The sequence below is a fragment of the Rana temporaria genome, chromosome 13 (genome assembly GCF_905171775.1).
Source record: "Rana temporaria chromosome 13, aRanTem1.1, whole genome shotgun sequence".
Lineage (NCBI taxonomy): Eukaryota > Metazoa > Chordata > Amphibia > Anura > Ranidae > Rana > Rana temporaria.
The window spans coordinates 9,880,664-9,905,187 of record NC_053501.1 but is presented as its reverse complement, the minus strand read 5'-3'; the positions used below and the strand labels follow the sequence as shown (position 1 = coordinate 9,905,187).

The 24,524-nt window shown below is 44.8% G+C and overlaps 1 protein-coding gene across 3 annotated transcripts in view; it reads left to right on the top strand.

The window, feature by feature from the left end:
* TC2N (tandem C2 domains, nuclear) overlaps nt 1-24,524 on the top strand; it is a 92,838-nt gene that overhangs the window by 57,915 nt on the left and 10,399 nt on the right. For all 3 annotated transcript variants that reach the window (XM_040333332.1, XM_040333333.1, XM_040333331.1), the window contains 6 exons: nt 2,861-2,940; nt 4,548-4,623; nt 7,273-7,373; nt 12,255-12,371; nt 17,448-17,639; nt 22,442-22,556. In XM_040333332.1, the coding sequence (XP_040189266.1) occupies nt 2,861-2,940; nt 4,548-4,623; nt 7,273-7,373; nt 12,255-12,371; nt 17,448-17,639; nt 22,442-22,556 (681 nt within the window). The remainder of the gene's footprint in view (nt 1-2,860; nt 2,941-4,547; nt 4,624-7,272; nt 7,374-12,254; nt 12,372-17,447; nt 17,640-22,441; nt 22,557-24,524) is intronic.

Genomic DNA, 24,524 nt, shown 5'->3' with positions numbered 1-24,524 from the left:
AGTTCTGGGTCCTCTATTGGTGCTCCCCAAGTTTGGTGTCCCTGTGATTTATAGTTCAGGAGCAGTGCCATGTCAAGCTGACCAAGATTTTCCACAGACGCCAATGTGTCCGTACTTGGGAGGGACTTTACATACACTCGCGGGTATGTCCGAACTCGCAAGTGTACGTAAAATGAGGGTACATAAAGTGGTGTAAGCCTGTACAGTTAGTTTTTTTTTTTTTTTTGTGCAGGATAACGTAGACAAGCTTGGCAGGCAGCCAAGACCGTGTGTTTGATTCTGGGTTGGCAGGAAGCCAGGAAGAGCTGAGTGACTCAAAAGCAGCATCACCCAGACCTCTCCTCTCCTTTCAGAACATGCTAGAAGCTTCTGGAAAGGAAGGAGAGGTGGAGCTGTCTGGAGTATTCTTAGGGCCCTGTCTAATCCCCCAACAAGGATTGGCAGGGGGCAAGCCCCCTCAATCACTCAGGGCCAGCCCAGCTGGGGAGGAGTTGGTGATTGGGTGGGAGATGGAGTGTTAGGCTGTTGGGGCCTTTGAGGGAGCTCCCCAGTCTGGAGGGGGGTGACCTTGGGCCTGGGCTCGGGTGTGGACGGGATCCCCTTACAACCCACAAAGGTTTCCTGACCAGGAGGAGCAAGAGGACAGCAGGAGAACACTGCCGGGCAAGTCTCCAGGAGTTCCACAGTGGCAGCCAGGAGGGCTGGTGAGTGTTCACACAGTCAGGAGGACTGGGAGGCACGCCTGAGAGGACTGGGAAAGTGCAGTCTGGGGAAGGTGCAAATCCAGTGGCGTGGACTGTGGTGGCACGGGCAGTGGAGAGAGTCAGCTGCAGCCAGGAGGGCTGGCAGGGCCTGAAGATGTGGTGCACAGGCTGTGACCCTGGGGCACACAGGGACGCTGCGCTTCCATAAAGTGTTTAGTAGACGATCCCTGTTAAGCAGGACATGTCATCCATTCGATTTTGGATATCCTATCATTTAAGAGCCTCTTTCTGCCCCAGTTTCAAGTCCCCCGGTGGACTTTCCAGGGGGTTCTTTGTTATCCTGACTTATACCCCTCCCATGCCTGCCTCTTTATATATATGGATTCAATCGTTGACGTCATGAAATTGTCATCATAGACACACTTGGCCTGGACTATTGATGACCATTTCCGATATCATTAAAAGTGATTTGTAAACTATCTCACATTATCGGTAGATACTCCGTGTATGTTCGGAGTTTTCCTGGATGGTTGTACCCAACGTAGTGCATCAGATTGTGAAACAATATCTGCATATTAGCAAAAATCATGTTTGTCTCGTCCTGAAGAAGCCCCCACGGTAAAACGCGTAGGCGACTTCAATAGGATTTATTCACTATCCATATATTTCTGATCCAGATGGTTTTTATCGTGACTGTATTTATTCACATTCCAGTATACCACTGTTATTGTACATTATATATATATTTTTTTTTCATATTTGTAATAATATATTTTTATACTTCAACGTGCCTCAAAGTCCGACTTTGCCCACTCTTTGGATTGGGTGTTTTTTCTATATTCTTACCATTACGGATGTGGCAAATGTGAGTGCTTTCCTTGTGCATCTTGTTCTCTCTACCCTCCCTTTTCCTTTTCTCTTATCCTTTTCTCCTCTCCTTCCCTTCCCTCTTTCTCCCGCCCCTTTTCTCTCTTTCTTTCCCTCCCTCCCTCTCCCCTCCCCTCTCCGCTCTTTCTCCTTTTTCACCCCAGTTATGTGTTTTCCCCTTCCTCCTCACTCCCTTCCCCTTGTTTTGTACAAAACTAGTAACTGACGACTTTTAACTTTTATGCCTGGTAGTTAGGTGTTGAGCGGAATACGCCATATTCTATTTCGCGATATATCACAAATATATAGCCGAATATTCGATAAATATTCGCTAAAATCGAATATTCGTGATATTTTATCCAAATGACATTTTTGCGAAATTTCGCTATTGCGAATGCGAAAATAATTGCGAAATTTCGACAAGTGCGGTAGGAGAACTCTGATTGGCTCATGCTGAAATCGAATATTTGTGATATATTATCGAAATTTCGCAAATGCGAATGCGAAATTGATTGCGGAATTTCGACAACTGTGGTAGGAGAACTCCGATTGGCTCCGATGCAAAAGAAGGGCGGAGAAAGTATTCGCTAATATTCTGAAATCGAATATTCGTGACATTTTATCCAAATAACAATATTGCGAAATTGCGCTAATGCGGATGCGAAAATGATAGCGAAATTTTAACAACTGTGGTAGGAGAACTCTGATGCAAAAGAAGGGCGGAGAAAATAATCGCGCAATATTCCTATTGCCGAATATTCGCATTGCGAATATTCGGCAATATAAAAATGATCGCTTCAGCTACTCGGCCCAGGGTCTCTAATCATACCAGCAATGCTTTTAGACGTCGATGGAGATCACTAGGATGTGATCTGTTTTAAAAATAAAATAGAAAAAATGTGAATATTCGGAATAGCGAATATTGGCCGCAAAATTCGATATATTCGCGAATACTCGAATATGCCATATTCAAGCCGAATATTCGCAATACGAATATTCGTGAGCAACACTACTGGTAGTTAGAATTATGGAGTAACTTAGAAAAGAAATAGTCTTTCAAGAAAGAAAGACTTTTCTATGTAAATTCTTTGTAAATTTTAATGAAAAACTATTGGCGCAGACATACGGGTTACTTTTCTGTTCGTTTTTACGATTTGAGAAGCTATAAAACAATACAGCATTATTGTCCACTCACTGATTGCCAGGCTCCCGTCTCAAAGTCTTCTCTATATCTGCTTGGAAGAACTCGATGTTGTAACTAAATCCTTTAATCTTTGGGTCTGTTTCAGTCTGTGACTTGAGGAACATCAAAACGTCGGATCCTTCGGGTCTCAGCACCTCCCTGTATGATCTGAGCGGCCTTATTCAGGTACTGGAAATACACCAATTATAGACTAATAACTGGAAATGTAATAACTAGAGGCTTCTATGGAATACAATACTGGATTGAAAGATGTGCAGAGTAGGCTTGCCAACACAGGTTTTGTATGGAGGGGGTAAAAGGTTAAAGCGGTATTAAACCCAAAACCAAAAATGTAATATATTGCAGCTTACCAATCATTAGATGTGGTGGCTGCATTCGTTTTCTTTTTTTATGGCTCCCCCCCCCCTATGTTTGCACTTGGTGATCTGGCCAGTAACACACCTCCTGTATTAGAGTGCCCCCCCGCTCTGGATGAAGAAGCACCGGAGACACAGCAGCCTTGTCAGCCTGGGGGGAGGGAAGTGTTAGCGTATCTAAATCTGCTATTTCATTTAACAAATTGAAGCTGAACAACAGTACAGTTACAGAAAGCAGCTATTTTCCTTTTGGGATAAAGGTTTTTTATTAACCACTTAACCCCCGGACCATATTGCTGCCCAAAGACCAGGGCACTTTTTGCGATTAGGCACTGCGTCGCTTTAACTGACAATTGCGCAGTCGTGCGACGTGGCTCCCAAACAAAATTGGCGTCCTTTCCCCCCCACAAATGGAGCTTTCTTTTGGAGGTATTTGATCACCTCTGCGGTTTTTAGTTTTTGCGCTATAAACAAAAATAGAGCGTCAATTTTGAAAAAAAATAATATTTTTTACTTTTTGCTATAATAAATATCCCCCAAAAATATATAAAAAAAAATGTTTTCCTCAGTTTAGGCCGATACGTATTCTTCTACATATTTTTCGTAAAAAAAAAAAATCGCAATAAGCGTTTGATTGGTTTGCGCAAAAGTTATAGCGTTTACAAAATAGGGGGTATTTTTATGGCATTTTTATTAATATTTTTTTTTTTTATTAGTAATGGCAGCAATCAGCGTTTTTTTCCGGTACTGCAACATTATGGCGGACACATCGGACACATTTTTGGGACCATTGTCATTTTTATAGCGATCAGTGCTATAAAAATGCATTGGATTACTATAAAAATGCCACTAGCAGTGAAGGGATTAACACGCGGGGGCGGGGAAGGGGTTAAGTATGTTCCCTGGGTGTGTTCTAACTGTAGGGGGGGTGGGACTCACTAGGGGAAATGACTGATCGCTGTTCATACATTGTATGAACAGAAGAAGATCAGCATTTCTCCCCCTGACAGGACCGGGAGCTGTGTGTTTACACCCACAGCTCCCGGTCCCTGCTCTGTAACGAGCGATCGCGTGTGCCCGGCGGCGATCGCGCACGGGAGTCGCGCGTGTACTTTAGGTGGTCTTCTGGGAGGAGATCAGAGTGGGTGTCACCAGTGTGGAGGTACAGTCCACCGGATACGCAGTAGGTGGGACTGTCACACACAGCTTGCAGAACTGCAGGCTGTGAAAAGTGATGCCACCCTTGATAGTCTATTATCATATAGCACAGCAGGGTTAGGGGAAAACACATTACATCTACAAACAGTATATATATATATATATATATATTTATATTATATAATCTGGCAGTTGAAATAGTCGCTGTGTTTCTGTTGCCATTGACACCCATTAATAGAGGTTATCTTATTTTTCCAGAGATACGATTCTGTCTCCAGCATCCGCAGCAGCAATTCCTCCAGGAAAGATTCACAAGGCAGTAACCGCAGTCTCGGTAAGACCAGAAAATCTGCAGATTTCCACAATTTGGCCTCGCTGAGAATTGACATACAGACTGGACACACTTCACAGGGATCTCACCACCTACAAAGTTACTCATCCCATTGGAGATCCAGACAAAATAATATCTGCTCTACACAATTCTAGTTATTGTATAAACTTTAAAACCCCAGTTAAATGATGGGTCCCATTAAAATAAAAAAGGCAGGTTTTGTTGCAATATTCACCTTCAACCCTGAGGGGTCCATTGCAGTATTTTTATCCACCACTAGAGGTCATCGCCTTTCGAGTTGGATAATGACCAACAGAATTTAAAGCGGAGGTTCACCCTAAAAAACATCTATATACCATTACATCCAGCATACTTCTGCCATCTACAGTATGCTTTTTTTTTTATTTGCCGTGCATACCGTTTTATCGTCATTTTCCCCCCGGCTTCCGGGTTCTGGCTCCAGCGGGAGTGGGCGTTCCTATTGAGAGGTTAGATGATTGACGTCTGGTGAAAAACTTCCCTTGGCGCATAAGGCGCGTCACCAGTTTTCCGTAAATAGCCGACCTGCGAGTCGGCTCTATATGGCGCCTGCGCAGTCAGCTCTACACGGTCGGCTATTTACGGAAAACTGGTGACGCGCCTTATGCGCCAAGGGAAGTTTTTCACCAGATGTCAATCATCTAACCTCTCAATAGGAACGCCCACTCCCGCTGGAGCCAGAACCCGGAAGCCAGGGGGGGAAATTAACGATAAAACGGTATGTACGGCAAGAAAAAAAAAAAAAACAGCATACTGTAGATGGCGGAAGTATGTTGGATGTAATGGTATATAATTGTTTTAGGGTGAACCTCCGCTTTAAAAAGGGGTTGTAAACCCTCAAGGTGTCTCACCTTAAACTTAAAGGAACACTAAAGGCAGTTTAAAAAAAAATAATAACAAACATGTTATACTTACCTCCACTGTGCAGCTCGTTTTGCACAGAGTGGCCCCTAACCCTGTCTTCTGGGGTCCCTCGGCGGTTGTCTTGGCTCCTCCTCGCAAAAGCTTTCTACCTTCATGCGAGCGAGCGAGCATGGTGGAAAGCTTTTGCAAGCGCGCTCCCATGATACAGCGGCGGGCATAGCCGCCGACTGTATCACTCGGCCCTGCCCCCCGGCGCGCCGCGTCATCCGCTGTGATTGACAGCAGTGCCAGCCAATGGCTGCGCTGCTATCAATCCGTCCAGCCTAGCCAATCAACGGCCAGGCTGGGAACCGAAGAAGATCAGAAGGACGCGCACGAGACTTTCGAGGGGTGAGGTAAGTAAAACGGGGGTTCGGGGGGGGGGGGGGGCGGTGCAGTCGGATGTTTTTTCACCTTAATGCATAGGATGCATTAAGGTGAAAAAACATGTACCTTTACAACCCCTTTAAAGGTTGAAAAACCTTCTGAACCTTGCCCCCCCCCTCCACGCTTTTTACTTGCCTGAACCCGGTCTTTCCAGCGACGGGGACCAGCACACCAGCTCCAGCTGGTGTCTCGGGTACTGATTGGATAAATTGATAGCAGTGCAGCCATTGGCTCCCGCGGCTGTTAATCAAATCCAATGACCTGGGACCCAGGGGACGTGCCAAGTCCTGCTGTCTGTGCCAATAGACGCTGCAACAGGACACAGGAGCGCGTCCGCACGAGTGCCCTGAAGAAGAGCGGCTCTCCGATGGGGCACTTAAGAAGAGAAGGATCCAGGAGCGCCGCTGAGGGACCCCAGAAGAGGAGGATTGGGGTTACTCTGTGCAAAACCAACTGCACAGGAGGTAAGTACGACATGTTTGTTTTTTTGTTTTTAAAACAAACCTTTACATTTTCTTTAACTCGCTTCCTTTAAAGGGAGAAGTACCGCCAAAGCTCGTTTGGCTGTACTATTCCTGTGGATTGCAGTTGGTTCTTCACTCCTATGACCTGGTTTCAGCAGACAGCCGAAGCCCTCTGTCAGCCGACGATAAAGAGCTGGGTCGCAATCATATAAGGATCAACCCAGGCACCTGGACCGGAACCGAAGCCGCTCCCACCCCCTCCACAGCCCAGCACTACGGAGGGGGGAAGTCAGAGAAGGAAGTGGTGACTGACACCACCAGCTCTCTGCTCAGAGTGGCGGGGAGAACTGAATGATCAGCGGTGTTTGATCACTCAGTTCTCACCCTCAGAGACAGCGGGGGACAGATGCAACATCCGAATGATGCTGCATCCACCTAGGAAAGTATGATATAAAAAACAAACCCATACTACTCCTCACCCCAGGCTTTTATGGACCCCCCCCCCCTATAAGCTCATCTCACTATGCTTCCTCCTCCTATCAGAATGCTCTTTTGTCAGCACATGGACAGATTGTGCGGAGTCTCCCTTCCCCTCCCTGAGCTCTGCTGTACAGTGGACTGTGAGAAGTTGATACCAGATCAATTACACTGTTTGCATTAAAAGAAAATGAATCTTTAATGATGTACTATTATATATATATATATATATATATATATATATATATATATATATATATATAAAGATCTGCATTGATTTGTGTATTCTAAAATCTACTTGAATGTCAGCTTTAATATTTACCAGGATAATTATTTGTTTGTAACAATCTATATAAACATACTTTTTTTTTTTTTGCTGCAGATACAATAACACTGTCTGGAGACGAGCGGGAATTTGGACGACTGAATTTCAGACTGCGCTATGTCACTGAAGTGGAACAAATCTGGATCACGGTGTTACAAGTAAGAATTTTGCTTTAAAGGTTTGTGGGGAAAAAAGGAAGAATGAGGGCAACTTAAAGGGGTTGTAAAGGTACAATTATTTTTTTCCTAAATAGCTTCCTTTACCTTAGTGCAGTCCTCCTTCACTTACCTCATCCTTCCATTTTGCTTTTAAAATGTCCTTATTTCTTCTGAGAAATCCTCACTTCCTGTTCTTCTGTCTGTAACTCCACACAGTAATGCAAGGCTTTCTCCCTGGTGTGGAGTTTCGAGATCGACCCCCTCCCTTGTACTACGGGAGAGTCAGGATGCCCACTAACACACAGCTCCTTTCTCTATCTGCAACATAGAGAGCGTCCTGACTCTCCTGTAGTCCAAGGGAGGGGGCGAGCACGACACTCCACACCAGGGAGAAAGCCATACATTACTGTGTGGAGTTACAGACAGAAGAACAGGAAGTAAGGATTTCTCAGAAGAAATAAGGACATTTAAAAGCAAAATGGAAGGATGAGGTAAGTGAAGGAGGACTGCACTAAGGTAAAGGAAGCTATTTAGGAAAAAATAATTGTACCTTTACAACTCCTTCAAGTGATTTGGTACCTGGTCACGGGCCACAGTAAACTATGGAGTTTCACTGCCCCCAAAACCAAAAATGTAAAATGAGCTCCTACTATTCTGAGCCCCCTAGAAGACTACTTTCACAATGAGGCGCGGCGGATTAGCTGCGCTTTGCCCTAGACTACCATTATATCTTGTGGGTGCAATTTCTGAAAGTCCATTGCAAAAGCGCAGTGTGTGTGATGTTTAATACACTGGCCTTTTCCTTGATCAGCTTCTGCTGGCATCCCTCTCCAGCTAGAAAGGTCCCAGGCAAAGAGTGCACTTGGTATCATTCCGCCTGGGACAGAAGCCTGTGTTCTGACGAGAAATGACCCCCCCCCCCCCGTCGAACAATACCCCCACCTGTACTGCTCAGGCGCAGCGCTTGCGCAGTACGGAGCACCACGGAGCCGTCAAAAGTTTCCAAACATTAACAGCTGTCATTAAAAACGATTGTGTGTGGGCTCCACGTGAAAAATGGGCATTATAAATTTAGAACATGCTTTTTTTTTTTCTCGTCGTGAAAAGCGGCCGTGTGTAGGCTTTAATAACGGGAAAAAAACGCGCATGCTCAGAAGCAAGTTATGAGACGGGAGCACTCGTTCTGGTATAACTAGCGTTTGTAATGGAGATTGCACTTTCGTCACAGACTGAAAAGCGCGAATCGTCTCTCCCCAAACTTTTACTAACACGAAATCCGCAAAAGCAGCCCAAAGGGTGGCGCCATCCGAATGGAACTTCCCCTTTATAGTGCCGTTGTACGTCACCGCGCTTTGCTCGAGCAATTTTTTTTCACGATTGTGTGTATGCAAGGCAGGCTTGACAAGTATTTTTTCCATGACATTAAAGCGGGGGTTCACCCTAAAATAAACTTTTTTTTGTCTACTATGTCATGCAGCATACTAGCGTCAGCTACAGTATGCATTTATTTTATTTTTTTCCGCTGTACTCACAGTTTAATCCGTTTCAGACTCCCTCGGGGAGTAGGCATTCCTATCAAGAGGGGAACATGATTGACGGCCGGCTATTGCGCGTCACGCTTCCCGAAAATAGCCGAAATAGGACTCGGCTCTTCACGGCGCCTGCGCAGTCAGCTCCTAGTCTGTGCGCAGGCGCCGTATAGCGTCGTGAAGAGCCGAGACCTACTCCGGCTATTTTCGGGAAGCGTGACGCGCCATAGCCGGCCGTCAATCATGTTCCCCTCTTGATAGGAACGCCTATTCCCCGCGGGTGTCTAAAACAAAACTATTGGATTACACTGTGAGTACAGCGCAAAAAAATAAAATAAAGGCATGCTGACGCAAGTATGCTGCATGGCATGGTAGAAAGTCGTTTTTTAGGGTGAACCTCCGCTTTTAAAAACGGTAGTGTGTATGCGACATTAGAAAATGCTAAATTTACTCTACAACATCATAAACTTGCATTAACGTGGTTGATAATTAGAATTGATGAGACGGGTCTGGTTTACCTTCATTGTGCAACAGACCGAAAAATCCCCAGCATACTAGCGTCAATTTACCTAAACTTCTTGGATAGGTTTGAGATTTTTGAAAGCTTTTTTGGCACAGAGGAAGAAATGACAGTGTCACCGAATACACCGAATGACGCAGCATCCATCAGCGAACAACCTCATACTACCTGGAATCATATGACTGATCTGGATGTTTGTTTGGTCCCCTAAGAACAAGAAGCCATTGGCTTGTCCCCAGTCTTCTTTTCATACACTACAGATATACAGAGCGTTGAAAAAGTATTTTATTGGGATTTTATGTGATGGACCAACACAAAGTGGCACATAATTGTGAAGTGGAAGGAAAATAATAAATAGTTTTCAACATTTTGTACAAATAAATATGTGAAAAGTGTGGAGGGCATTTGTATTCAGCCCCCTTTACTTTGATACCCCTCACTAAAATCTAGTGGAACCAATTGCCTCCATAAGTCACCTAATTAGTAAATAGAGTCCACCTGTGTGTAATTTAATCTCAGTATAAATACAGCTGTTCTGTGAAGCCCTCAGAGGTTTGTTAGAGAACCTTGGCGGAGAAACGGCATCATGAAGGCCAAGGAACACACCAGACAGGTCAGGGATAAAGTTGTGGAGAAGTTTAAAGCAGGGTTAGGTTATAAAAAAATACTTTTACATTTTTGGTTGTAACAAAATGTGGAAAAATTCAGTGAATACTTTTTCAGGGCCTTGTACACTGCTACGCTTACAGACACTAAAATTAAGAGTTACAAAAACAAACAGGTTAGACTTATCTGCTCTGTGTAATTAATGGTTTTGCACAGAGCAACCCCAATCCTCTTTTTTTTTGGGTCCCCCGCCGGCGTTCTTGTCTCCTGCCTTTTGCCGAGTGGGCGCATTTAAGCAAGCTCACTCCCAAGCTGCGCTGCTGTGCTTCGCTCCATTCGTCACATGCCTGATGAAGGGGTCCTGCGTGGCCCCAATACTTTGCTATCTACTGTAACTATATTGTTAATTAAAGCTTTGGACCCACTCTAGAGATCCTTGGTGTGCTGGTGAAATTTTTTGCATTCACACACAGAGCGTGGCTCCGCCCCCCCCTCGCTCTCTCCTTATTGTCTTAGTGGGTGTGATTGTGTGAGCCAATGAGGAGAGACCTGGGAGAGCCACTGCTCTCATGCACAACGCTGGATCGAGATAGGGCTTAGGCTCCTTGCACACCTAGGCATTCCTGGACCGTAGACGGAATCGGCGTGAATTGTGACTGCGATTCTCGAATAACCGCAAACCACTGGATGCTCGATTTTGGTGCGATTGTCACCCGATAAATCTCATCAAAATTGTGCAAATAAAATCGAGGGACGCCTATTGCCCAAAAGAAGTTCTGGAACTTTTTAGGCGGCAGGCGTCCTGCGAATTTTGCCGTGATTTGTCTTTTTGTTTGTTTTTTGGCAAAGCTTAAAAGTGATACTAAAGTCTTTTTTTTTTTTTTTTTTTTTTAAACATTTTATATTTACCTCCTCCAATTAATGGTTTTGCACAGAGCAGCCCAGATCCTAATCATCTCAAGTCCCTCTCCGGTGCTCCTGGCCCCTCAGAAAGCAGCTTGCTATGACGGGGGCTCTGGCGGTGGGAGACAGTTGATTGGGAGCATATTACGGTACACCCTAAATAGGAGTGCAACGTATTCCTAAAGTTGAACCTAGACTTTAATATATTGGGGGCATTTATACTGGCACCCCCAACCACCCACCTGGTGCCGCTCCTAGATAATGCTAATGCACAAATGCGTTGATTAGGGTGTGCCCAGGCACACCCAGCAGACCCTGTGCGCATGCCTATGGATGAGACAAACCATTTACCACTGACAGGGTTTGCTTACAAAAAAAAGAGCAACACTTTTTGAAAAAAAAAAATATTTTTTACTTTTTGCTATAATAAATATCCCCAAAATATTAAACAACAATAAAAAAAATGTCTTCATCAGTTAATGCCAATATATATTCTCCTACATATTATTGGTAAAAAAAAAAGAAGTTGCAATAAGTGTATATTGATTGGTTTAATATATTTTATATATTGGGGGCATTTACACTGGCACCCTCAACCACCCACCTAGTGCCGCCCCTGGGATATGCTAATGCACATGGGGTGATTAGGTTGCAGACCCTGTTGAGCACACCTATGGATGAGAAATCATTTACCACTGACAGAGTTGCTTACAGTTATCAGCTTTTATATAGAACAGCAGTCTCAAACTGGCGGCCCTCCAGCTGTTGCGAAACTACAAGTGCCATAATGCCTATGACAGTTACAAGCATGGTTCCTACAGGCATCCTTGCAATGCGTCATGGAACTTGTAGTTTTCGCAACAGCTGGAGGGCCACTAATTTGAGACCCCTGATATAGAACCTTTATCCCAACATGAACAAAACTGCTGTAATTGCTTATAAAAAGTGCGAGCTGAAGTTTAACTACACTTTGTAAGACTCTGCTAGTACATCTAACATTCCCCTTCGTCAGTCTGACAAAGCTGCTGTCGAATGGCGTTCCACTGTGCTCCTTCATCCAGAGTGGGGGCACTCCAATATAAGAGATGCGTTACTGGCCAGATTACCTGGTGAAAACAGAGGGGGGGCCTAAAAAAATAAAAATACTGCAGCCACATCTAATGATTGGTAAGCTGCAATATATTACATGCAGTTTATTACCGCTTTATTTCTCTCTCTTGGGGGACCTTATTATCAAATATCTAATTACTTTGAGATGCAAAATCTGGTCAGTTTACATGTTGGGAGATTGAACCCAAATCTTTTTCTGTTCTTTTTTTTTAGCTGAAAGACCTGTATTGGCCGTCAAGCTGCGGGGATTCTCCCAATATCTTCATTAAAGGCACCATTACCCTCCCTAAAGCCGTCCACTTCAAATCCTCTGCGAAGGAAGCCGCTCTGGTGAGTATACAGTCAAGGGTGTCATTAGGAACTGGCCACGTTTAAGGATTTCCTTACTGCCGACATGCAGGATACGTGCTTGTGCAATTAAGTCTATTTATCTGTGATGAGGTCAATTTACCATGGCTTGTTCTAGGAACCCGAGCAGCACTATTATTACAACACGAGATAATAAGGAAGGAACGCAGAAGGAGAAGCTGCAATATTTCAGCAGCTTTATCTACCTGTAGGAGCTGTAATGAGCTCCAAGGGCCAGATTCACGTAGAAGTGCGGCGGCGTAACGTATCGTAGATACGTTACACCGCCGCAAGTTTCCATCGCAAGTGCCCGATTCACAGAGCACTTGCAATGAAAACCTACGCTGGCAGCCTCCAGCGTAAGCCTGCGTAATTTAAATGGGCGTGTGCCATTTAAATTAGGCGCGCTCCCGCGCCGGAACCTACTGGCATGCTCCGTTTCAAAATTCCCGCCGTGCTTTGTGTGCCGTGACGTCATTTTTTTCGAACGGCGACGCGCGTAGCGTAATTCCGTATTCCCGGACGGCTTACGCAAACGACGTTATTTTTTACATTTCGACGCGGGAATAACGGCCATACTTTATACAGCACATACGTTTGCTGTGTAAAGTTAAGGCACCAAAAACGACGACTAACTTTGCGACGGGAAACTAGACTATCGGCGACGTAGCGAACGCGAAAATCCGTCGTGAATCGCCGTAACTCCTAATTTGCATACCCGACGCTGGTTTACGAAGCGAACTCCCCCCAGCGGCGGCCGCGGTACTGCATCCTAAGATCCGACAGTGTAAAACAATTACACCTGTCGGATCTTAGGGATATCTATGCGTAACTGATTCTATGAATCAGTCGCATAGATACTCTGAGAGATACGACGGAGTATCTGAGATACTCCGTCGTATCTCAGCTGTGAATCTGGCCCCATGTTCCCATCTGTGGTGGTCTATGGAATATAATTGCAAAAGTATTATGCCGCGTACACACGATCGGTCCATCCGATGAAAACGGTCTGATGGATTTTTCCATCGGTCAACCGATGAAGCTGACTGATGGTCCGTCGTGCCTACACACCATCAGCTAAAAAAACGATTGTGTCAGAACGCGGTGACGTAAAACACAACAACGTGCTGAAAAAAAACAAAGTTCAATGCTTCCAAGCATGCGTCGACTTGATTCTGGGCATGCGTGGATTTTTAACTGATGGACGTGCCTACTAATGATCGTTTTTATTTCTATCGGTTAGGTATCCATCGGTTACATTTAAAACAAGATTGAATTTTTTTAACCGATGGATAAATAACCGATGGGGCCCACACACGATCGGTTTGGTCTGATGAAAACGGTCCATCAGACCGTTCTCATCGGTTTGACCGATCGTGTGTACGCGGCATTAGCCATGGTGGTCAGTAGACATGTGCGGTTCGTTTCATCACGAATCTAAAATGCAGACAAAAATCTTCATTATTTGGAAAGTCAGATGTATCCGAATCTTAAAATCACAACTGTAACGAATTTCAACGAATCCGAAAAAATTATAACAAAACATCGATCATCATATTTATTCTAATAATTTGGATGACTTGATGCAATAGTTTGGGTCTTTTGTTAACCGGAAGGATTTGCTTTAATGACCGTGCCATTTTTTGAGATACGTCACTGACAGGGAAGGGGTTAACACTAGGGGGCGATCAAGGGGTTAAGTGTTCCCTAGGGAGTTCTCTCTCTACTCCCTTGTCAGAACGGCGATCTGTTTTACATACACAGATCCCCATTCTGGCTCTCTGTGGAGCCATGCGCATCAGCTACAGCGTCACGGCATGCGCCCCCTATCGCTCTTAAAGCGGCTGATGTACACCTACGGCGATTCGCCCAGGAGAGCTAACCTGCCACAGTATAATGACGGCGGCTGGTCGGCAAGCGGTTAATGTTTGAAGCATCCAAAATAACGTAATGACATAACGAATAATCCAAATTAATTCGGATCCATTTTGTTTTTATGTTGCATTACCATTTTTCATTATAAAAAATGCACTATATATGAAATGGAAACATATTACAATACAGGAAGGTACAAGTGAAATAAGAGGATTCCTACTTATATGTTTGGGTTGGATGGAGGTGGATCCGATCTCAATCTCCAAATCATAACATAACGCATGAATCCAAGAATAATTTCATTCCATTTGTTATGCTATGATTCTGATAGATCCACCTCCATTCAACCCAAAAAGGGTGCAAAAGTAATCTCCCGAAATAACGAATTAAACGTGTTAAAACGAATAAAGTCAATCTTCCAAAATGACGTGCGAAATACAAAATCAATTTGGAAGACTAAAAGGGTCGGTTCACACATATGCGGCACGACTCCGGGGGCGGCTCTGCAAGTCGTCCTGAGGACGCCTTCAGAGGCGATTTGCAAGACGACTTCTGTATAGAAGTCAATGCAAGTCGCCCCCGAAGTCGTACAGGGAGTACATTTCTAAGTCGGAGCGACTTGCGTGGCTCCGATTAGGACGCTCCCATTGCATTACATGGGAAGCGACCCGTCAGGCGGCTGAACCGACTCTTAGAAATTAATCCAAAAATACGAAACAAATTCTGAAAACCAATTTGCCAAACATTTGACAAATACGATGGAACAAGATAATTAAAGGGGTTGTAAAGGAATTTTTTGTTTTCCTAAATAGCTTCCTTTACCTTAGTGCAGTCCTCCTTCACTTACCTCATCCTTCCATTTTGCTTTTTAAATGTCCTTATTTCTTCAGAGAAATCCTCACTTCCTGTTCTTCTGTCTGTAACTCCACACAGTAATGCGAGGCTTTCTCCCTGGTGTGGAGTGTCATGCTCGCCCCCTCCCTTGGACTACAGGAGAGTCAGGACGCCCACTAACACACAGCTCCTTTCTCTATCTGCAACCTAGAGAGAGTCCTGACTCTCCTGTAGTCCAAGGGAGGGGGCGAGCACGACACTCCACACCAGAGAGAAAGCCTCGCATTACTGTGTGGAGTTACAGACAGAAGAACAGGAAGTGAGGATTTCTCAGAAGAAATAAGGACATTTAAAAGCAAAATGGAAGGATGAGGTAAGTGAAGGAGGACTGCACTAAGGAAAAGGAAGATATTTAAGGAAAAAAAAATTGTACCTTTACAACCCCTTTAACTTAAAAGTGTTTGCAAGGTCACATATATAAAATGCACCCCCTCTGTTTTAGGAATATATAAAATACAGTATGTCAGTTTTTATTCAAATTAGAATCATAAAAAAATTCTTCCACAGCCTCACAGCGTGTTCATGTGACTTCCCACTGCTCTCCTTCCCCGATCTAAGGAGAGTAGCGGGAGGAGCCAAAATTACCCTCTGATGTATGGCAGCCAGCGAAGGGTGGCACTGTGCAAAAAAATAGACGAGTTATGTAATTTAATAGACAGGGCCAGAAAGGAATTGTGGGCCAGATCCACAAACGAGATACGATGGCGTATCTACTGATACGCCGTCGTATCTCTGTTTCTAACTATGCGACTGATTCATAGAATCAGTTACGCATAGCTAGCCCTAAGATCCGACAGGTGTAATTGAATTACACTGTCGGATCTTAAGGATGCAATTCTAGGCCGGCTGCTAGGTGGCCGGCGTAGAATATGCAAATGAAGACTTACGGCGATCCCCGAACGGCCCGTCGATCTAAATCTACGTAGTTTCCGTCGGGTTACGCCGCGTAAAACTAGGGCTGAGCCCTAGTTCTCTTAAGCCATGATAAGTATGGCCATCGTTCCCGCGTCGAAATTTAAACCTCAACGTCGTTTGCGTAAGACGTCCGTGAATGGCGCTGGACGCCATTTACGTTAACGTCTAAGCAAATGACGTCGGTGCGACGTCAGTTAGCGCAATGCACATCGGGTAATTTACCCGACGGAGCATGCGCAGTACGTCTGGCGCGGGAGCGCGCCCAATTTAAATGGGACTCGCCCCATTCGATTGGGCCCGCCTTGCGCCGGACAGATTTAAGTTACACCGCTGCAAATTTCCAGGTAAGTGCTTTGTGGATCGGGCACTAACTTGGAAAAATTGCGGCGGTGTAACTTAAATCGGGAAAGTTAAGTTGCGCCCGGTCTACGTGGATCTGGCCCTGTATTTCTTACTAATCAACTGGTATTCTTTTGTACTTGCAACCCTAGGGATACAACATGAGAAGATGTGCACGTATTGCAGAGATGTATAGAGTCCACACTAGCCGACTATATACAGTAAAACCTTGGCTTGCGAGCATAATTGGTTCCAGAAACGTGCTTGTAGTCCAAAGCACTTGTATATCAAAGCATTTTTTTACAGGGTATAAAAGAGAAGAGAGGCACCTCTAAGTGTAGCAATAAGTTGCTAAATGTTGTACCTTCATTAAATGTAACCATATTGCTACACTGATGCCATGTACACATGGTCGTTTTTTTGTGATGAAAAAAAACGTAATTTTTTAGCATGAAAAAAAACTAAGTTTTTCAAACTTCATTTTAAAAAACGACGTTGCCTACACACCGTCATTTATTCAAAATGCTCTAGCAAAGCGCGGTTACGTTCAGCACGTACGGCGGCACTCTGTTCCATTCAAGCTTGCGTCATAACTTGCTTCTGAGCATGCGCGGGTTTAAAAACGTCACTTTAAAACTACATAAAAAATTTAAACATGCTCGAATTTTTTTTTTCGTATTTCAGAAGACGTAAAACAACGTTTTCCCCACACACAGTCATTTTAAATGAAGTTTTTAAAAATGTTTTTTTTCCATCACAAAAAACGACTGTGTGTACGCGGCCTTAGAGGCTCCTGTCTTTTTTTTTATACTCAGTTGTGACGTGACGCTACTCTTATATCAAGACATCGCTTGTATATCAAGGCAAAATTTATTAAAACATTTTGCTTGTCTTGCAAAACGCTCTCAAACCAAGTTACTCTCAAACCAAGGTTTTACTTGTATAGCAAATGTCATAACTGCCAGAAACTGGCAAACTGATTTATCCATTAAATTAATTTTTTTCTTTGCATGAATTTACCATCTTTCTTTGCAGGACATGGAGTTCATGGAGACATTTGTGTTCGCCATTAAGTTACAAACCCTACAGAAAGTGAGGCTGGTCTTCAAGGTCCTCAGCCTGACGCCACGAAAGAGAACGATCAGCAAGTGTTCGATATCGCTGCGGGACCTCAGTGAGAGAGAGACCGACCACTGGCTGGATGTTGTCCCTTCTTCCAAAATGTCGGTGAGCAAAACGTAGACATCGCCAGTCTAGGCTGGTCACGATACGGTCATCTCCAATGACTTTACGAAACATAGTTTGAAGGTTTTATAAAAGTCTGGGGGAAGATAGCGTCAAATCAGAAACGTTTTATTTAGCAAACTTTCTATGTAATATTTCCACCGTGACCGACGGAGGCATATAAATTGATCCTCACCAACCGGCCTGTTCAATGAACCGAACACGCGACGATGGTTATTACAAGGATTGAGATCTGCTTTGGGCCTCATGAACATTGGACGTTTGCCCGACTTCTCTGAACACCTTTTCTCCTGGCAGCTTAAAGTGATACTAAAGTCTCTCTTTTTTTTCCCGTTTAAAAATAACAATTATACTTGCCTCCTCTTTGTAGCGGTTTTGCACAGAGCAGCCCATATCCTCTCTTCTTGAGTCCATTCCACCATCCGAGTTGCCCCCCACAGCAAGCAGCTTACTAAGGGGGCACCCAAGCTGAGCTGCTGCTCTGTGTGTCCATTCAGACGTGGAGCTGTGGCTCGGCCCGCCCCCTCTGTCCTCACTGGATCACTGACTTTGATTGACAGCAGCGGGAGCCAATGGCTTCCCACTGCTGTTTCAACCATTGAGGAAGGAGATTCTTCTTGGGTCCATTTCACCAGCCGAGTTGCCCCCCACAGCAAGCAGCTTACTAAGGGGGCACCCAAGCTGAGCTGCTGCTCTGTGTGTCCATTCAGACATGGAGCTGTGGCTCAGCCCGCCCCCTCTGTCCTCACTGGATCACTGACTTTGATTGACAGCAGCGGGAGCCAATGGCTTCCCACTGCTGTTTCAACCAATGAGGAAGGAGATTCCGGACACTGGGCACTGATGAGGCTGCACTGATGGTGCTGCACTAATGATGCACTGCTGGGCACTGATCAGCTGCACCGATGAGGCGGCAATGATGGGCACTGATATGCTGCACTAATGGACACTGATAAGGCAGTACTGATATGCTTTATGTTAATACTGTTAAAAGTAGTTGCTAATATTTATTTTTGTAAAATAATTCTGCATAAAACATTTAACAGTGTCATTTCATTAGATAATTTACAAGGTGTGTTTAGGGGCGGGGCAACTGGTGGCGGGTAACTCTTAAGGCCTGGCTAGTAGCTCAGGACTTGGAATTTTGAGCCCTAGATGATGCTGTGGGTCCTCCTGGCAGCAAATGAGGCGAGACTTGCAGCAGCTTGCAATGCACATAGTGAGAAGCCCACAGTGTGCAGTGAAATCAGAGTAAGGCCCCTTTCGCAATGCTGTGACTTAAGTCGCGCAATTTTTGAGGCTTTTGATTTTGACGCGATTTCAGGAAATGCCTGTGTAAACTTGAGGTCTATTGACCTCAACTCGCATGAAAGTCGAACCAAAGTAGTACAGGGACTACTTTGAAGAAGTCGGCACGACTTGAAGTCGCACAGATATGAATGGTACTCATTGGAAATGATGGGGAACGACTTGTCATGAAACTTTGCAGTCCCAAGTCGCACAAGTGTGAAAGGGGCCTAAGCCATTTCAGCCCAGGAGAGGAGCCGGTACAACTGTGCAGGTGAGTCGGGAGGAAGTAGATAGGAGACGTTGCTGGAAGATGCAGCAGAGGAGAGCACTATGGTATGTCATCTTTTTTTTATGAATGGACCCACATTCCATTGGCATATATCTGCGCTGGTTCTTGGATTGATCGCTGTTGCAGTTTAGCCTGTATTGTATCCCTATGGGAATGCGCATTTGACCCTATCTAACAGAGGGTCCACCTTGGGAGGTGAGCGGCCATTTCTGATATTGGTGGAGGTGTTCCATTATTCCACGTTCATCACCTGCATGTGTTTGCATCAAGTCACTTTCTGAAAATCACTGGGATGACTATTTGATGGACTTTTTTACTAGCGCTGCACTATCTTTTGCATATAACTGTGTAGGATTGAAGGCAAGGCTGAAAGTCAGATTTAAAAACAGTTGCCCATTATTGCTAGTTTAGTTTACGGTAAGGACAGGACGACTAGAATACGTCTCAGCATTTTCCTGAAAGTCTAGCCCAGTGTTTCTCAACTCCAGTCCTCAAGGCGCCCCAACAGGTCATGTTTTTAGGATTTCCCTCAGATGAAATGGCTGTGGTAATCACTAAGGCAGTGAAACTGATCAAATCACCTGTGCAAAATAATGGAAAGCCTGAAAACATGACCTGTTGGGGCGCCTTGAGGACGGGAGTTGAGAAACACTGGTCTAGCTGATGCATTCCTGAAACATATGCCCTTCTATACACATCTGAGAAGGATCCGTATTTATCCTCTCAGGTGTGGTATACCTGGAACATATTACTACTCTCTGCCTCTCTGGTGTGACGTCAGTACAAGACATTTTATCTTTCAAAAGAAGGAATCTTTGAAGTTTCGGGGCTGTGTGTACACAGTTTTATTCTCAGGATCGATGTGAAGTTCCAGACGTGGCAGGTGTTTTATGACACTTCACGGAACACGCAGTTCAATGGAGGAAATTTACAATAACATATCTCTGAGCTAATGGATATATAATTATTTGCTCTTTTTTATTGTTCTCTGTGACCTTTCACAGACACTCGCCTTATCTCCTGCACTTAGTAAATGTAAACAAAGCAGCTGCGGAGCCAATCCCAGGGCTAAGATTCGATGAAGACACATTGGAAACATTTTGTAACATTTCCCTGTATGAAAATATTTGATCATTGCCCACATACAGTATTACTGCCCCTATTGTATAATCTAAACATATTACAATACATTTTCATACTTAAAGTGGAGGTTCACCCGAAAAGTTAATTTTTAACCTTAGATTGAGGCTCATTTTGTCAAGGGGAATCGGGTATTTTTTTTAAAATCGAAGCCGTACTTACCGTTTTAGAGAGCGATCTTCTCCGCCGCTTTCGGGTATGGGCTGCGGGACTGGGCGTTCCTATTTGATTGACAGGCTTCCGACGTTCGCATACATCGCGTCACGATTTTCCGAAAGTAGCGACTGTCGGAAGCCTGTCAATCAAATAGGAACGCCCAGTCCCGAAGACCATACCCCGAAGAGGCGGAGAAGATCGCTCTCTAAAACAGTAAGTATGGCTTTGATTTTAAAAAAACTACCAGATTCCCCTTGACAAAATGAGCATCAATCTAATGTTAAAAATAATTTTTTCGTTGAACTCCCGAAGCGGGGGTTCCGCGGGTATTTTTTTTAAACGATTGTGCCGGTGTTACCTTGTTTAATCCTGCACTCGCGTGTCCTAATACTTTAGCCGTCCGAAAAAGTCATTCAGCAGGAAACGATAGTTAATAAAAATTTGTGATGGACGTTTCCATCTTGCTTGTGGGCAGTCTGAAGCCCACAAAGCAAATGCTTCCGGGATACGGTGAATGTGCAGTGTTGACGGCGAGCGGCGCCGTCAACACTACACAGTTGCCGTCACGTGACCCGCGAGATAGCGCGGGATTTCAGTACAGAGCGTCTACTGGGAGGCTCGATACATCACTCCCAGGACACATAGCGCACGGTCGGGGAAAACGAAATACACGCCCACTCCCGCAGGGAAAGGATCCCGGAAGTAACACTAGATGCTGGCTTAGCAAGGTAAGCAATCACATTGAAAAAAAAAAAAAAAAACAACAGATTCTGCTTGGACAATGGGTACTGCTATGATTGAGACAAACTTGATAATTAGGGTGAACCTCCGCTTTAAGCTCTATTCACATTAGTGTGTCTCCAAAAATCACACAACTTAAAGTGCGACTTTGAAGCATGACTTTTGGTGCGATTTTGATCCGGCTTTACATTCACATGGACCAAAGCCGCATCATAGTAGTTCAGGCAACTTTTCAAAGTCGCTGCAACTTTAAGAATGGGTGCGTATACATACAAAAACAACATAGACTATCCAAGCTCAAACTTACCGACCAATCGGCAACCAACCAAATTCACCTGTCTAACAGTATGCGTTAAAAACAGAGGTTTAGCTGCACGCATTTGCAAATGCATGTGTAAGCTGCAGGCCCCGTCAAGGGTCTCTGTGTACTGCAGTCCTAACTCTAAAATGTAAAGTCTCCTCAGTGGAAGCACATGTATGCTGATGGATAAAGGGCAGGTGTGACTGGGAGGTACCTAATGATGGAGTGGTGTGCTCTCGCCAACCTTTTTCTTCATAAATGCAATGTAACCTTTCCTTGCGGTGTTAAATGGTGCTCTCTAGGGCTCAAGTCCTGCAGGAACGCGTGGGAACGGCGTCCCTGCACTTTTTTCACAGCAGGAACGCAGTTCCCTTTGAAGCCGAGCCGCCCGAGCCAATCCTTCACGAAGCGGCGATGCCCAGCTCGAGTCACTTCTTTCTAAATCCCGCGATAACTCGCGGCAGACCTCCTCAATGTCTCCTGGGAACAATGACAAAAGCTCCCAGGAGACATTGCGGCATCGAGGAAGTGACGGAATACCCGCACTTTACCCCATGAATCCATATACAATAAGCGGCCAGTAACATAAAAGATTACCAAGGTACAGTGGATCGAAAAAAAAAAACATGCGGTTTAGTAATTATGCATATGAGCGTATCATTTTTTGGGTGGGAGTTCCTACACTTTTTTCCCCAGGACTTGACCCCTGGTGCTCTCAGACAATACAATGTATTTGGGGGTTGGGTGTAGACTCTTTAAAAAGGTAGACAGGTGACAGAAAGCTCATAGTTTGAATATTATTTGCACTTTTATTGCAGTGAAGAATTGTCATTATCTGATTGCCTGCTTGACTTCTTCTCTCCACAGTCTTGCCAAGCGGAGCTCCAGGTTGGGACATGCTTCCAGGCTATAAACAATCGCATCCAGCTCCAAATTCTCAAAGCTCAGCACCTACCCAGCTCACTAACGCCGCTGTCTATAAGTACGTATGTCTTACACATCCTCTGTCTTCTCCAAACTCTATCCTTTGCGCCCTCCCCCCCCCCCCCCAAATAGCTTTAACCATCTCCAGACCATATGTGATTTTGTGCATGCGATCTGGGGCGCACCTCCAATCACAGCGGGAGCCATTAGCGAATCCGGCTGCCGCAATGGCCGCCGACACCCCGCCGATCGTTTGGAGGAAAGGCAGAACAGTGGTCTGCCTATGTAAACAAATGAGGGGTGCAGGCTAGCAAAATGCCAATCCAGAGCAATACATACATCAAATGAAGAAGATGCCGCTCTTCCAACAAGCCACCATACCATGAGAATCAAGATCAGCTTCAGCCTGCATGTGTCTGCCAGAAGGCCACGCCTCTCCCGACACATTACGCCCTGCCCACGGGGGGCTTAATTGTAGGGTCAGTTCAGAGTTGACAGGCAGCACTGCCTGTCAAACTTGTCCATTTAAAGTTGAGTTCCACCCATAAATATAACATTACATCAGTAGTTTTAAAAAAAATGTCATTAGTCCTTTACAAATTTTTTTTTTGTTTTTTGGATGCCTTCAAAGTGTTGTTGCTAGGCAGAATAGTTAATCTTCCCACTTCCTGCACCTAGGTGCTTAAGCTTCCTAACCTACACCGCACAGACTCCTGGGAATGTAGTGGGTGTAACTTTCCAGGAGTCTGTGCACTCCCCAGTCTCAAAGAATCATGTGACTTGGACAGCACAGGTGCTGAAACCTGATCTGACACTGCTTGTGCAGCACTGAGCATGTGCGAGGCTGAAATCCAGGAAGTCATACAGTCTGGCTTCATGATGCCCACACTTAAGATGGCCCCAGTCAATTTCTATTTTATAAAGTGTCTAAATGCTGCAACAACCTAACAAAACGAACCTTAGTTTACAGACTAACTTTACAAGAATACATTAAGCTTGTGTATTACAGGGGTATTTATATTTAAAAAGTGAAATTGTGGCCGGAACTCCACTTTAAGTCAAAGATGCCATGCTGCATAAGTCCGGTGAAATATGCTCGTCAACACACGTGGCTGTTATCCACTTTTCAAAGAACAAGTGTGAACTTAGCCTTACCGCTTGTTAAGAATATGTAAATAATTGATTCTACATTGCCTGACTACAGGTTCCTGTTAGGGGGAAACTAGAATTTATTTTCCTTAGATTTAGATCTTCAGTCATCTTAAAGTGGAGGTTCACCCGAAAAAAACGTATTTTTTTTACATTAGAGCCAGCATAGTAAGGTAATTTCATTTTGGCATTTTTTTTTTTTCTTTGCACTTACCTTTATATCAGAGATATGCAATTAGCGGACCTCCAGCTGTTGCAGAACTACAAGTCCCATGAGGCATAGCAAGACTCTGACAGCCACAAGCATGACACCCAGAGGCAGAGGTATGATGGGACTTGTAGTTTTGCAACAGCTGGAGGTCCGCTAATTGCATATCCCTGCTTTATATCCTGATTTTGTCCAGGGCTTCCGCGTTCTGATGTCTCCGGGACTGGGCGTTCCTATCCCAGCTTCAGGGTTCCGATGACTTCGGGACTGGGCGTTCCTATCCTTCCGTTGGATGATTGACGGCTTGTGAAACAGGTGACCTGTCGCACAACGTGCGTCACCAGATTTCCGGAAATAGCCGAGCTGCGAGTCGGCACTATACGGCGCCTGCGCCCGCCGTGTAGAGCTCACTGCGCAGGCGCCGTATAGTGCCGACTTGCAGCTCGGGTATTTTCCGACATCTGGTGACGCGCGTTGTGCGGCAGGTCACCTGTTTCACAAGCCGTCAATCATCCAACGGAAGCATAGGAACGCCCAGCCCTGCAGTCATCGGAACCCGGATGCCCTGGAGAAAAACAGAATATAAAAGGTATGTACAGAGGGAATAAAAAACGCAGAATTGAAATGCCCTAACTATGCTGGATCTAATGTGTGTAAAATTAAAAAAAA